This window comes from Rhamphochromis sp. 'chilingali' (genome assembly GCF_963969265.1).
Source record: "Rhamphochromis sp. 'chilingali' genome assembly, chromosome: 16".
Classification (NCBI taxonomy): domain Eukaryota; kingdom Metazoa; phylum Chordata; class Actinopteri; order Cichliformes; family Cichlidae; genus Rhamphochromis; species Rhamphochromis sp. 'chilingali'.
The window spans coordinates 32,967,860-32,984,375 of NC_137943.1; the positions used below are offsets into that span (position 1 = coordinate 32,967,860).

The 16,516-nt window shown below is 39.9% G+C and overlaps 1 protein-coding gene across 1 annotated transcript in view; it reads right to left on the reverse strand.

The window, feature by feature from the left end:
* myo10 (myosin X) overlaps window positions 1–15,299 on the reverse strand; it is a 129,546-nt gene extending 114,247 nt beyond the window's left edge. Inside the window, exon 1 of the mRNA XM_080907971.1 lies at window positions 14,821–15,299. Within this exon, the coding sequence (XP_080764097.1) occupies window positions 14,821–14,841 (21 nt within the window). The 5' untranslated portion in view covers window positions 14,842–15,299. The remainder of the gene's footprint in view (window positions 1–14,820) is intronic.
* Window positions 15,300–16,516: the final 1,217 nt, after the last annotated feature.

Sequence of the window (16,516 nt, forward strand, 5' to 3'; positions counted from 1 at the left end):
TCAGCAGTAAATATGAGGTTGAAGGAAAGAGCTACTTTGATTGCCTTTTAGACTCCTGTAGCATAGGGAAAAAAAGAAAGAAATCAATCACATCAAATGAGATCCTTAAAACGATGGAACTTCTTAGTCTTCTCTAACAGAGCAAATAAGAATAGCGTGATGTTCCAGAACTCGGAGTAGCCTCAGAGGAGTGGACCTGCACTCTCACAAGGTAACAGGATCGCATGAGAACAAGCCAATTAGTGGAAATGGATGTTTGGCTTTTCGGGTTGCGCCTAGCTTCTAACTTGTGTGGTGTTGTGTGCGAGTGTGTTTGCATGGATGGGGTTGCCAGGAAGCTGCATTCAGCACAGTGCAGGATCAGATAACCCTCCTCCTACTTCTCTCTCAGATCTGATCTTAAACAGAACCGTGTTTATCAAAGATGTCCAAGACAATAACCAACATCCGACTTAAAAGAAACAATTACAACATTCAGAAAATCAAAATCTTTCAAACAATTTAAATCAGGGGATTTTTCATTTTTTACAAGTCCAGTTTAATGTTCTGGTGATTAAATCTTATGCAAGATTCAATGCATCTGCAAAAGGCTGAAAGGCTTCCTTCGAAGCACTCGAGTTAATGGAAAGCTCCGATATCTTTTTGTACAAAATGTTGTCAACTGTCATTAGAAAGCAAGTTTGTGAAGTGAATTTATCTGAGTTGTATCTTCTTCCACAATTGAGAGCTGTCAAACTGATGAACTAGAGTTGTCTTTAGTGATGTAGTTAATTTACTAAAGAGAGGAAAGTGTCAGCCACTGGTCCTCCACATAGAGAGGGAGAAACATGATATTCCTTGGGACTGAAAGTGTTTCCTGAAGGTAATCACTGTGTTTCGGCTGGTTGTAAACATGCAAGGACACAGTGATAGTGAGAAGCAATATAAACCGAGTTCAACACCTGCATTCCCTCGTGACTCAACATAATGGGCCAATCACAAACTGAAGGGGATGTAATTTTAGAGTAACTGTCAGATCCAGCTCCAAGATGTCGAAGGAGGTGGTTCTCTGAGAGCCACAAAACCCAAACTAAGCCTAATGAATAGTTCAGGCTGTTCCTGTCACAGTTACAGTCACAGCAACATGGGGATAACTCATCAGGCTTTAGATCAGCCTTTAAAAGTGATTCTTTAAGGAACTGATCTTGCCCCTCTTACACTCTTGCGGCGCCAGTCTACATTTTTATATTTGCAAGGGTCGTGATGTGTTTGGACCATTGATGGCTTTTGCCTGACAAAACTACAGTCAGAGGAGGTTTCCTCATTATGGGAATACTCTGACCTCGTTTGAACCCTGATCATATCTGTCCATGTTTCTGTTTCTGTATCCTGTCTGAAATGTGAAGTTTAAATAAGAAAAAAAGTTTAACCACATTTTATCAGGCCCCCTCTGAAAAAAAGGCAAAAAATTAACAAAAGCACAATAACAGAATATTTGACTGGGTGAGTGAAAATCAAATTTAAATGTCCAACAAGTCGAAATAAAGAAAAAGAAGAGGAAGAAAACAACAGAAATGTTATCCTAGACAAGTGAACATTGTGAGTCATCTGCTCAAAGATGTTCTTTTTTACTTTATTTGCATTTAATTATTTATTTTTTTCCATCCAAGAAACCTGGAGTGCATTTAAAATTACCTTGTCACATTCAACATGCAGCTTGCTCTAATCTCCAACACAAATTTCTGACCTTTGAAGGGCTGAAGGCAAACCACACGCTGACATGTATGACCAAACCCTGTCTCCAGACGTGCCTTCCTTTGAGCCCATTGGTTTTAATCCTTGCTGGAGATGTTTCCATTAAATTATTACAATCATTTCTGAGCGTGGTGATGTGTAAACCCTGTAGCGCTATGTGCAATAATAAAAGTGCTACATGCCTTTAGGTATGTGCAAATCCTAAATTAAACCACACCACTGTTCGAATCAAACAACATCAAAACGTTATTCGCCTACTTAACCTGTCAGGTGTGTATTTGAGTGGCTCGCAGTGACAGGTGAGACAAACACAAAGCCGGCATACGTACATAAAACACAAATTCTGACTCATCTTTGTAAAGCATGACTCCTATACTGCATGACATATTTGCTAATATCATGTTTTGCTTGGCATTTATTCTGAAGTTATTCTGAATCAAGCATGTTAAAGATATTTAATTTCAAAATTAAGAAATAAATGGCAAAATAATCCTTGTAGTATCTTTACCACTGCAGAATTTCTAACTTGCATTTTACTTTTAGGATTTATTTGCAACTGATTTGGTAATTTAAATAAAACCAGATGAGAAACTCTATATGAAAAAAAATTCCAGAAAAAACCCCCCAGACTTTTATACTTGGATACTGATTTATGAAATAAATAACAGACGGTGTAGATCTGAAAGGCAGTGAAAAGATCTAAAATACCCTCAGCTTTCCTCTGCCTCCTTCTGCAGCACAGTGATGCCGCAACATTGAAAGAAGTCAAAAGGGATCAGATCTACAGTCGTCCATTCCTGGTTTTAATTGACCATTTCACCAGCGGGAAACCACGACTCAGCAGGACACTGAGGGATTAGTGTCAACAGACCATCTCAGACTAAAACCCATTTTACTGCTTTTTTTTTTTTCTTCTTAAATATTGCTTCTACAGCCACTCAACCAAGAAATGACCTCTCATGCAGAGATGTGCAGGTTCCTGTGTAGGAACTGTACAGTAAGTCTGTACATGAGGTTAACGTAAAGGTGTGTAGACATGTTACACCAGAGGAGTGATGGTTTTTAACATTAACTTAATGGAGTCTGATTTATTACACAATGATGGGGTCATAAAGAGGTCAGGTGACAGAAAATCCTTAAGTTGAAACTAAATCTGCCTACAGATGGTACCTCGATGGCTCGGTTGTATTACAAAAATAAGTTGGAAAAAAAACTTGAGGTTGGCTCCAAAAGAGAGCCAGGTGCCTCACATGTTAATAACATCTTTAGAGTCTGATACAAAAATGGTTTTTAGTAATAGTTGTAATAGTTTCCCCTTCATAATAACTGTACTGTGGTAGTTTTGTTATAACTCACATGTTTATGTTGCGTTAAGGCTTAAAGTTTGGATTAGCAGTCTTATGTAGCCACTAGCTAAGCTATGCTAAGTGATGCGGTGCTAATCTTCAGCTGCACTAACTCAAGTCACTTGGAAGTCGGAATTTCTTAAGTCAGAGCAGCCCCACCAAGTCAGAGTTAATAATCCAAGATGGCAGCACTGAAAGTAAACAAGAGTAAAACTAGAACTTCTAGTTTGTATTTGTGACTCATTAAATGAGCCATTCACAGAACACTGAGCAGGCTCCATCCATGACCATGCTGCAGCAATGTTTTTAAGCAAAACAAAATATTGCTCCGTTCTGGTGATGAGTGCATCGCTCTATTGTGCCAAGAAGCTAAATAAATCATGTTTTTCCTGCTTTAATATTGAAACATAATCAACTTGGGAGCGACGTCACTCTTCTTCCGACCTCTGAGATCAGGAAAACAGCAACTGAAATAACTCTCTGAATGGTGTTTGTGCAGCTAGTCCTTTTTTGAAAATTTAAAAAATTGTCATCATTTAAAAAATAGTTTTGATGAGTGAAATGCAAAAACTTTATAAGTTGCTCACTTAACACTTATTATTATTGCACCCATAAGTGCTGCCACAAGTCCACAAACCAAAGGCTGTGATGTCAGCTAAGTACACCCATATGGAAAAGAAATAGTAAAAACTTATAAAAGACTTGCATAAGATGTGGCCTACATCATATAGTGAATCATATCAGGCTTACATGATTTACTCATAAAAGTGGCCACTTTCTCATTACTTTCATATATTGTTTTTAGTAAGTATCCAAAACATACAAGTTTCATTTATATCATTTTTCAAGGGATCTTATATCTGTTTTCACTCTTGTATGCTTTTCATACAAGTTTCACACAAGACAGATACAAACTTTATATATATATCTTTTCCATGTGGGCATATTTTCCATATAGTTTAGACATTTTTAGGTAATATTTAAATTAAAATTTAAGGATTTAAGAAAAACAGATGCAAACAGTTTATTTGAAATGACCTAACATGACGATCAGTTCAATAAATATTGACAGTGCACACGATAACTTCAGCTTTATCCTTCAACGTCACCTAAGCGCATTTTATTGACTGTTAGACAGAAAGTGATTATGTAAGTTTCATGTTATTGGGAGGTTTAAATTGTAGTTATGTCACCAATTAAAACACCAGGATTTTTTCCCCCAGCAGTGTTAATGTACAGATAAAAATCACAATGAATTGAGCTGCGCAAACCTCTGTGCACAATGTTCCATAAAACACACATGTGGAGGAAGCTGGACTGAGGGAGAGGTTAGGAAGCGTTAGGATCCAGAGGAATGTTTAGAAATATCCGTCAGGAAGTCAAGACTTAACAGAAAGCCAGAAGAGAAAAGAGGAGGATCGAGCAACGAGTGAGGAAGGTGAAGAAACCGAACAGGAATGATTTTTCTGTTCATTTTGTGTCTGGATATTGGGCACTTTTAACACTGCACTCTGCACCTTGGGATTTTGACCAAAATCTTCTGCTTCTTTAATTTTGTGGGCTCATTTTGTTGACAAAGATCTTTGACAAGAGACAAAGAAAACCTGCAGCATGCACATCTGAATCATTGACTTTATTAGTGAATAAAATTAGGTGACAATTTATTTTTGAATTGGTGAACAATACAGAAGGTTCTGAATTGTTTTAGTGATCATTTCCAGAAAAAGGAAAAGTGATTGTTTACCAGCAGGTTTGACATGTAAGTGTGGACTAAGTCCAAGTATGTGTTTAGTCGTTTAAATTGTGAGCCATTTAAAAATGATGACATCATACTGTTGATCTAAGATAGCATGGTAAAAGCTTCCTTTGTCTACTTTGTAACTCAGACTTTTGGCAGATTTTGCAACCTTCCAGTCTTAAACCCGGGGATCTTTCACGTGTTAGACAAATGTGTTAACCACTATACTATGAAGCCACTAAAGCAGGGGTGTGGAAACTCCCGACCTCACGGCCCGGTGTCCTGCAGGTTTTAGATGTGCTGTTGATCCAACACAGCTGATTTAAACGTCTAAACTACCTCCTCAACATGTCTTGAAGTTCTCCAGAGTCCTGGTGATGAACTAATCGTTTGATTCAGGTGTGTTGACAAAGGGTGATATCTAAAACCTGCAGGACACCGGCCCTCGAGGCCTGGAGTTCCCCACCCCCGCTTCACAATGCATTTTATCAGCCACACCCTTAAACCAAACTCCATTTCTCTGCAACAATACATAAATAATAAGAAGCCCACTTGTTTCATTTCATTATTCAAGTTCTGCATGCATTCTCTTAGATAGAATAACAGCTGTCAATGTTCTTAAATAGGTTAAAAGAGATTAAAGAGTTTATGAATTTAAAAAAAAATACAAAACAAAGACAACCTCAGTGCTAATCCTTGAATCCTAATCCTACATCTGATGCGTTTGCAGTCGAAACATATGTGTGAGATCAGCCTGCACCTCATCCTTGTCTGAACCACACAAAGACTAACGTCATGTCAACCATGAGGTTCTCTTGATAACAATAACACAGACATACATGTACACAGCTGCTACAATGGCATCTAGATCATTGATTAACCTACAAACTGAGACAAGAAGCAAATATGAGGAAACAGGGCAGCGTTTAGAGCGTTTTCAAGTCCTAAATGTCTCATCTTCAACGAACCAATCCCTCACACGTGAATGACCAATGTGATCACACAGGAAGAGTCTGGATCAGCTATGTTGGTGCTTTCAACTTTTTTGTGAAAAAAGTTGAGTGTTTATGTCTCTGCATTGCTTCCAAGATAACTCAGAAAGGTCTGAATACTGACAAAATCTTACACTGAACATGAAGGCGGCTCATCTGTGACAGAAATGCACAACTGAGGCCGGAAGACACCGAAACAAGCAGCTGACCAGAGATGATTAACTGAAAAACAATTACAAAACTGCTTGCATCAGTTTAGTTTTATGAATTCAACTTTATGGCAATTTTCACCAACTTTGATTGTTATTACATCATTTGGGGTGGCTGTAATTCAGGAGGAAGAGTAGGGCACGCACTAACTGAAAGGTTCAGTGTCCCTGGCTGCTCCAATCTGCATGCCAAATAATCTTGGACAAGATAATAACCCCAAGTTGTTTTCTGATGGATCCATCGGAGCGTGAATGTATCTGAATGTCAGATAGGAAACACTTATGCACAGAAAAAAAATGCTTGTGAATTAAGCAAGTTGCATAGAGCACTTTCACTGCTCAGGTACAGTAGGAACCACTATAAATAAAGGCTTAATCAATCCTGAACTTTATTGCTGATCCATTTTCCATTTTCATATCCATGATGTTTAAACGTTTCGGTTATTAGTATCTCACTAAAAGGTTCCCCTGGTGCTGAGCTAAAAAGAACCCCAAAAACAGGGTTTTAAGAGCTCTGATTGTCTCGTGTTCCTGCAGAGCGGCGATGTAAAGAAATGGGAACTTTTAAAGAAAGTTATGAGCACCATCAAAAAAAGCGCCCGTTGATATGCTTTTTGTTGCTCCACCAGCCTGCTGAGCTGCTCATTAAAATGATCAGCTTAAATGAACGTTTTGGAACGGACTCACTGCTGCAGTCGGCGGAGGGAATAAAAATAAACAGGTTTCCTGTCTGGGCCCGGGTCTGAAACTGCAAGCCTGAGACTGTTTGATTTCCCACAGTCGCTGCTGCCCCTCTGCCCTACATGCAGTCAGTTGAGAGCAGTGAAACCAGTTTAGGATCGGGTGCAGGCGCCTCTGGCTCGTCTCCAGAGTGTGTGCCGGCTTGAGAAGTTGTTATTTTAGCAGGAGGGTAAAAAGGACTGTGAGCCAGAGCTCGACTCCTTTCTTTTCTTTTTTTCCTCAAAAAGACGTAGGAAATAGGACACCAGCCCTGTTTAAAGATTGTATATGTGACTGTGGAAAAGAATATTTTTTGTTCCACACATACACACAATTAGAAGGCTACAGACAAGGTAGCGAGACACTGATAGTTTGGCTTCAGCTCCAAACAGAAACATTTACACCAGAAATATGTAAAGTTTCATGTTTATCTGGTTAAATCTCGGCTTTGATGTTTGCATATATGACATGTTAGTGCCACAACATATCATATATTGAACACTTTGCTCCCCCCCCTCCATATTGACACATGACCATCTCCATTATAATCAATAAGGGATATTAAAAACATCATTTATCCCAAAGTAAGTAAATCTTTCGCCTTTTCATCTACGTTCCAGGGCGAGCAAGCTAAATGACATTATATTGGTGTCCACATACTTCTGGTGATGAACACTGCTGGGGGTGACTGTGGGGATGAGTCACTTATGCGCATCTTGAACTCTTCAAACTCTGACTGGTCACTTGTTAAGATGACCTGAAGAAACTCCTGCAGACCGAGCAGGAATTCAGCTGTATGTATAACAGCTGTCTGACATGAACAACATGGGGGGGGGGGACAAAATGACAAATCTGCAAGCTGTTTAAATTGCAGTTCCTTCTGCCTGCTCCACAGGTGTCAAGTTTCAGCTTTAATAAGCACCGGAGAAACGGAGGGAGGGAGAAGAAGCAGTTTGACCCTTCTGCTTGAAATGATCATTAAAATGGAGCAGTATAAAATGGGCAGGGCCTCTGCTTGTTGTGGTGAGCCTATTAATGTCTATGATTGAGCTGTTACTTTTTATGGTTTTAATGGGAAATGCAGGCAGCTGAGGCTGCTGGGAGGAGAAATAAAAGAGGCTCAAAGAATGAAAAGCTTTGCAAGTTTTTCAGGGCTCGTTTGGAATCTAGAGAAGCAGGTTAACGAGTACAGGGACCCGAGTCTCACAGGTTTGTTTTGGAGGCATGTTGGTCCATGTGACTTTCACACAATACTGAATGCAACAGAGCTCTGCCAACATGGACGTTTATATATTCACATCAGTGTATGAACACAGAGACGGGTTTGAGCGGAGGATCTGTGCTGTGTGCAACACTCCAAAAGGGTGTGTAGTCATGTAGTCAAATATAACAGTGTTAATCAGGAGAAGAAGCCCCTGAGTTACAGATGAGTTGTTCTAAACCAGCACTTCCTCAAACTACCTGCAGCTCACCACGTCGAAGCACTGGGGAGTTTTTTTTATGACATGCATCTTAAGAAGTTTATTTATTTATTTATTTATTTTCCTTTTGCCTGTCCCGTTTGGTTCATCATCAGAATTATTGTCTAAAGGTGAAGAAAGATGCCCAACGGATTTACTTTACCAAATTGACCATCCCAGCCTTGCCGTAGTGGTCTATTTGATTCACCTTTTATTGTTTATTTTATTTTATTTTATTTTTTTTATTTTCACTTGCTAGATACGGGACAGACTTGAATGAGGAAAAGAAAAGGGAGAAAGGAAGAGGGGGAAAAACAGTGGAGAAGAGGGAAAGAAGAAAGAAGTTTATTTTTCTAAACTTAGCTAACTGAATGGTTGTAGCTTAACGGATCCAAGTAGCCTAATGTTCATTTTTAACCAACAAATTTAGATTAAATAATTTATTCACCAGCTCAGTGAATCATTCATCACTGCATGTGAACGAGGCTAACCACGCTTTGGAGCTGGTACAGACCTATATTACCGTCTCTTTATGCTACAAGTGGGAGATAAACGTGTTATGGTGGGTGGACAGAGGTATGCTAATTGCTTACAACCTGCCCATCCCCACCACTCAGTGGCAGCCTTTCTGGTGCAAACCCTGAACTTGAAGCCCAGTACATATACTGGTATTCAAAATTTAAACCACATGGACAAATAATAAAGTTACAACTCAAACTGCTGTCTGCTTCCTGTCTCCTACAGTAAAGAGAGAAAACGTTTGCTTTAAAGCAGAAAAAAGCCAAAGCAGCCAAGAAAAGGCATGAAGGCATAATTATACCTAAACAACGTGAGAAAAGATGATTTCATGATTTGTTCTGATTGGTCTTTAAACATAAGCCAGCCATCGTTATTAAAAACAAAGTAACTCTGTATGTCTTGGACTTTATAGCACAAAAATGTACAATCCTACTATCATTGCTCCCTGCCTTCAGGAACCCTGACTTTCTTTAACTCCCCCATTGCTGAATAAATTTACACTGCGATCACTGCAAACACACACCTGAGGCACAGCCACCGTCTGATTGGTGGACAGGTGAGGCCCAGCTCTCTCCACGCCCACCAGTTCAAATAAAAACAAACCTTCTAACCGACTGAACTTAGTGACTCCATTATGTCAACACACACCCGAACACACACCGCCTCAAAACACACTGCAGTTCCTCCTACCACAGAAGAGAAAATGATCCTCTGCAGTTTATTGGATACAACAGAGCCGAACATTAGCCAATCACTGACACAGGATTCTCGAGGCTGTTGGTCAGTGAAGTCTGAATGAAATCTGCCTCATCCTGCCAATGACGACCCAAATAACACAAATGGATAAAGCTAAGCATGCAACCTCTCTGCTGGATTCAAAGGGGTTTTTCTGTGACAAATACAGAGCATTCGTAACATTAACTTTGTTCATCCTTAACACTAAAACATAAGTGACCGCGTTATGCAGCCGTTTTCTATGTTTAGCAGCTTTTCTCCCCGTGAAACAAAAACCTATATAAAACGACTCTGATTGCTGCTGGACTGCAAGACCGATTCCTGTTTCAAGAAAATGACCAAGTGATGAAAATGTGCCGTCTGGATTTGTGGTTAGGCTCTATTTATAGCGGCTGGACTGAGTGCTGCAGACTGTTTTGGCTGCAGCTCAGTAATTAGAGATGAGAAACCTCCTGCTGAAGGATGTGTCATTGTCAACGCATTCGTGTCTCTGATGTTCAGGACAATGTGCTCTTCTGTAGCTCGCAGGCATAACTTTGAATTTAAGTCAGGCTGGAGAAATCGTTCCGAGCATTTCCACATATGAAAATCTTTCAGAACTCGATGGATAATATTAAATAAATCGCACAAATTAGGAGAAAATGATCCTAACAGATGTGATGTTGACAGTGAGATTTCTCTTCTTCGCACTCCTCCTCAAACACTTTGAACCACAGTCATCATAAAGATGACAGCCATTAAGTGCTGAAACTAACACATTCTTTCAGTCATTTAACACTGTCTCTTAAATGTGTCATTCTCCAGTTCAGCCTGTCAGCTGCTTCAACTCTTTGAACCTCACAAATACTCCATATAAAAGTCTCCCTTCTCCCCAGGAAGCCAAATAAGTTAATAATAATAGGATGAATCCTAACTAAGTGAATGGTCACTGGCTTGTTTCGGCATAAATGTAAATAAAAATAAAATGGCAAGGCTAAAACCAACAGAAATCTGACAATTAAAGATGAAATATTCACAAAATGTAGCTAAATGGTGGTTAGCAGCGTTACCAGGTTCTCCCTCGTCTGCACGAGTTCTCTCCAGCTCCCTCACTCAGTAACATATGAATGGGTTTAGGTTAACTGGTGATTCTAAAGGTGACCATTACCACAAAGCAAGAAGATTCTGTAACACAGTGAATTTACTAATGGAGTTAATCAGGCATCCTAAAGAGGTTTTCAAAGACAGCCGGCTGAAGGTTCGATGCCCTTTATTAACAGCATGTCTTTGTCTGTCCGGAGACTGCGGGTCCCTCGTGTACACACTGCATAAATAAGAAACACTTCAGGTTCTTTCCCAGTTCACATTCCTCTCTTGTCAAACCGTTGGCCTCCGTATGAAATGACTGAAGCCGGTTTACTTCCTTGTCAAATGCCCTTTTCCTTGAAGACTGGGCTCTTTGTTTCAGCTGTGATTAGCTGGCAGATATACAGGCAGGCAGGCCGATATTTGAGACTATTGTGCACGCCTGCCTGCTTCTGGCAATGAGAATTATTCCCCCTCAGACTTCCACAGAACTGAACTGCTGGATGTAGCCCTCCATACTCGTCATGAGACCGGCTCGGCCTCGCAGTGTTTGTTTAACTCAGCCTCACACATGCACCTATGAGCTCAGTGAGTTCCATGACCTTTGGCCCTTCATACTGCCGAAAGTGAGACTGGAATTTCAAATTTTACAAGCACCAATGGGAAAGCAGGTGTTTTTTTATTCGTTTTTTTTTTTTTTTCAAACCAGGAAGCAAAGCTTTTTATAATTGTTCGCCAGCCTTTAACGCCGCTACCTGAAGAGAAACCAGTTTTAAATCACTTTCAGTGTCATACGGTTTTTGTTTGTTTGTTTGTTTGTTTTTCTGAGCAGGTCTGTTAGTGAAACCAACCGCAGTGATGACAGGTTGTTTTCCTGAGGGCTTCCAAAGGGGAAAAAAAGAAAGCATTGAGGTATGAGTCAGGGATGACTCAAGTGTTACCGCTGTTACCTGGCCCACGTCATCAGAGGAAAAGGTGTGAGCGCTGATATTGCAAGCGTATCGCAATGAACACCTTTTATCCCTGAGTCACAGCTCATGCTGTTAGATGGTGGACGTACAGCATGCTTACAGAGTGCTTCAGGTAATCGAGAAAAACCACCTGACATACCCAACAGTGACGAGGGCAGCCCAAATGACCAGGTAACAGAAGTCACAGTTAGATCCAAAAATGTCAGGAAATTTCTACGCATGTACTTCTGAAGCAAATGAAACAAATGTACTTATTTGTTGTTAATATAATAATTACATTACTGCACAGTAAGGCTCACCAGCTGATCACCGCTTACACAGAACATGACCATTCTTAACCTGGAGTGAAGCCAACAGTCTGCACAAAGAACAAGACAAGAAGAGGCAGAAAGTAGGCCAACAATCGGCAAGCTGCAACACTGATGTTTAGTATTGGAAAGCTTTCTTTTAATTTACATTTTAATTATTGAAATATGTGTTTAATGTCGTTGTTTTGATGACGACTTTTAAGTGTGTTTGAAAATGTTTTTTGACGAATAAAAACCAGAAATAGTTGAGGAGTCCAAACTCTGCTGCACCATAACAGAGCAAAGCAAAGTGACTGCTGCCATTAATGAAACCTCAGTGGTAGCTTACACCAGAGGCGGAGCCAGACATTTGAAACACCCGGGGCTTAGCCCTAAAGGGTAGTATGCATGTGGGATTTTTTTTTTTTTTTTTTGGGGGGGGGTGTTTAGAAATGACTGAAAGATTAATAGGCTCTGTTTTGAGTTTTGTTCAAAAAAGAATGACTTCATATAGGGAAAAATATATATATAACATGTGCAGGACACCTTAAACTAGTTTTTTAATTAAGCAGCAAGGCAGAACAAAGTCGGGGCTGTATCAAGACACGAAGACTAAACCCCAATTCAACCAGACCCAGAACTGATCCAGAATTAAAACAGGACTACAAGAGTTCAAAATCAGGACTACTTAGGATTTAACCAAGACAGAACCAGAATCAGAACTAGATGATAGTAGCACTAAAAATCATCATAGACCTGCACTACACTATTTTTTTAATTCTACCAAAGTCCACTATTTAGATTGAGAAAAGTTTATATAATTATTTAGCCTTGTTGTGCAAACAAGCCTGCATAACTTAATAAATATAGAATTTGAAAAATAACAAACCTAAAAAGAAACACTAGGTACGAGATACATGAGGACCTGTGATACGGTGATACTTTTGGTAAACAACCATTTGACTAACATGTGTGTCTCACCTGCTCTTGTTCCACCTCTGTTCTGTCCTCATTCTCCATCTCCCTCTCTCTCCCTCTCTGTTCCTCTCTCTCCCTCTCTGTTCCTCTCTCTCTCTTTGTGCTGACAATCATCAAATATACAGTTGAAACCACATATTTATGTACTCTTCAGATCAAAACACAAACACTTTTTTAATTGTGAGATCAAATCAGACTAAATGTTTATTTTTTTAGATTGATAAATATAAAAAACATATTTGTTAACTTTAAGAGTAAAGAGAGAAACTGTCTGTATTTCTTAATTGCAAATGGCACCAAATTGTATTCAAACTTGAGCCACATTTATGGAGCTCCACAGTTCTTTTCCTGGTGTTTTGGTTGACATCTCTTGATGTTCCCATGTCACAGAAACAGGCTCTGTGTTTTGCCTTATATGCATCCACAGCTGTGCCACCAATTTACTCACATGGACTCTACGAACCTATCAGAAGCTTCTTCAGCTCAGAATGGAATCGTCTGGAGTTTCTTATTAATTAACAAACTTAGTGTACATGTACTCCTAAATTTGATGAAAGTGATAAAAAATAGACAGCTCTGTCTCTCTTTATTCTGACATTAAACTAATTCAAAAGATATTTCAATATTTATCTAAAACAAAAGTTTACTCTAAATTGATGTTGTACAGTAAAAATGTTTTATGTTTTCTCCCTAAAGTGTATGTAAATATCTGGTTACAAATGTGAATATCCTGCTGTGTACTGAAATCCCTCTTGTTTTGCATAGAAATATACTGAACAACATACAAAGCATAATATATAAAATAACATTTACCTGAGTTTTTTCTTTGAAAGAAGCCTCTAATGTCCATTCTTATATTTCAGTACATAACTGAAACCGATTTAGTCGGGGAGGGTAAGAACTGAAAATATGAAATAAACACACGTAAGCTAAGATTCTCTAAAAAATTGCATTTGTTCGGCTTTTCATTTCGCCATTTGTTGATTCACTTGAAGAGCAAGTAACGTAATATTGGTCAAGTGATCAGTTTGATATCAATCTTTCGTGATTCACCGTCATATTTACATTATTTGTACGGTACGAATGATTTGCTTTGGTACCTGCTCAAACTTAAGCTCTCCTTAGTATGGCTGGCTCCGTTTCTCCAACAGCGCACTCACAGGCAGCAGCTGCCCCGCCCCCTCGCTCAGTCGCTTAGTGCCTGAGCTCGGATCATACCAATATCAGGGGGGATTCACGCACAGTCGTAAATTCCCACAGTGTGCACTATGTGCTTCGAATATTGTGTGTACTTTTTGTTTTATACAGTTGTCAGCCAGGCATCTAACTATGAAAAAAATTACACTCCAAAATACCCCGGGCTTCTGACAAAACAACCCGGGCTTAAGCCCCGTAAGCCACCCCCAGGCTCCGCCCCTGGCTTACACTGAATAAGTTCAATCAGCTTTTAGGGCAGGAGCACAGGACTCGTGCTTCCGAACATCCTACAGTCACTGAAAGTGTGAATTTCTGCATCTTGGCCAGAACAAAACTCCCCTTGGCCGCAGGTTTAGACTTCTATCAATATCTTTACAAGACCGTTTCTGCGGAAGGAAAGAAGAAAAGAGGTGCGGAAATACCAAAGGTCCACTGGGACCAGTCCAAACCCCCCTCTGTCCCTGTGAGATCCATGTTTTAATGATGTACGTTTGATATTCTTATAGGGATTTGGGAAAAGCGCGTTTAAAAAATCTAAAAAGTGCTTTATGGCATCTTTATGACATGAGCAGGAACTCCACTGGGTTTATTTTACGTTGCTCACCGTTTAATTTCCATTTTAAAGTATCCTATCTTACCATTACTCCTGGCACTCAGTAGTAAGTTTATGCCTCATAGTATTTGCATCCTTTCAATAAAGCAAGATTTGGAGCCTGCTGTGCATGAGCTGCACATGTTTGGAGAGGTTTCCTTGTTTTACAATTCTCCAAAAGTTTGCAGGACGAGAGGAAAAGTAACACTGCGAGCATATGGAAGATGTGCTGCGCGCTGCATGAACGAAGCAGTTGCAGACTTGAGCGTCTTCTTACCTCCGTGAAGAAATTATCCATTGCACGATTTATTTTAATCCCCGAGGATTTACTGTATGGCACCCGCGCGTCCGGTCAATCCAACTCATGTGTTGTTAGTGGGATACAAACAAAAACCCAGAAAGAAGAAGGGCGGCGGATCCGAAAGCTTCAGTGCATCATCTTTCTCCTGAAAGTGTGCGGGCTGGAGGACGCTCACAGCGTGGGTCAGTGTGGAGCTACAGTAGTAAGTTTACTCTTTTGTTTCCTGGGTTACTCATCCAGCACAGAGTCCTTTAAAGCAGATCTTTGGGGGCTTCTCCTGTTGGAGCTCTCTGCGTGTCCTCCGCGCGTGTCCGGCTGTCACTTCTTGGTCCACGTGGTTCGGTGCGCACTTTGTTTGATCAACAGTGAAAATGTGGAGGAAACGCGACTAAACGACACCCCGGTCAAACTTTGGAGACTCTCTCTCGGCCAGCCAGTCACTCAGACCGGCGGACAATAATACTCAAGCTCCACCTCCAGCCCTTCCAGCACCTCCCTCCTTCTCCCACTACTGCTGCCCCGCTGTCTCTCTGACTCCTCCTGCTGTCAACATGGAGAGTCCGAAGGTGAGAAAAGGCGCTGGAGCGCAGAAAAGCTGAAAACTGCTTCCATTTGGAGAAGAACTCCCTTTTGGGGGCAGCCTCAAGTGGCCAATTGAAGAACTGCAGTTTTTTTTTGTTTTTTTTTGCTTCAAAGATGATGTTATTCATATGATTGTTGTGTTTTTCTCTGTATGTATTACTGTAGGGTCTACCTCACAATATAAAGCACCTTGAGTCGCTGTATAAATAAAATTGAATTGAACAACTGGATCAAACCTTTATTCAAATCCCCTCCTGCAGAAAAAGAACGCTTATACCCAGAGGCGGAGCCAGACATTTGAAACACCCGGGGCTTAGCCCTAAAGGGTAGTATGCATGTGGGATTTTTTTTTTTTTTTTTTTTTTGGGGGGGTGTTTAGAAATGACTGAAAGATTAATAGGCTCTGTTTTGAGTTTTGTTCAATAATGAATGACTTCATATAGGGAAAAATATATATCACATGTGCAGGACACCTTAAACTAGTTTTTTAATTAAGCAGCAAGGCAGAACAAAGTCGGGGCTGTATCAAGACACGAAGACTAAACCCCAATTCAACCAGACCCAGAACTGATCCAGAATTAAAACAGGACTACAACAGTTCAAAACCAGGACTACTTAGGATTTAACCAAGACAGAACCAGAATCAGAACTAGATGATAGTAGCACTAAAAATCATCATAGACCTGCACTACACTTATTTTTTTAATTCTACCAAAGTCCACTATTTAGATTGAGAAAAGTTTATATAATTATTTAGCCTTGTTGTGCAAACAAGCCTGCATAACTTAATAAATATAGAATTTGAAAAATAACAAACCTAAAAAGAAACACTAGGTACGAGATACACGAGTACCTATGATACGGTGATACTTTTGGTAAGCAACCATTTGACTAACACGTGTGTCTCACCTGCTCTTCTTCATCTCTGTTCTGTCCTCATTCTCCATCTCCCTCTCTCTCCCTCTCTGTTCCTCTCTCTCCCTCTTTGTGCTGACAATCATCAAATATACAGTTGAAACCACATATTTATGTACTCTTCAGATCAAAACACAAACACTTTTTAATTGTAAGATCAAATCAAACTAAATGT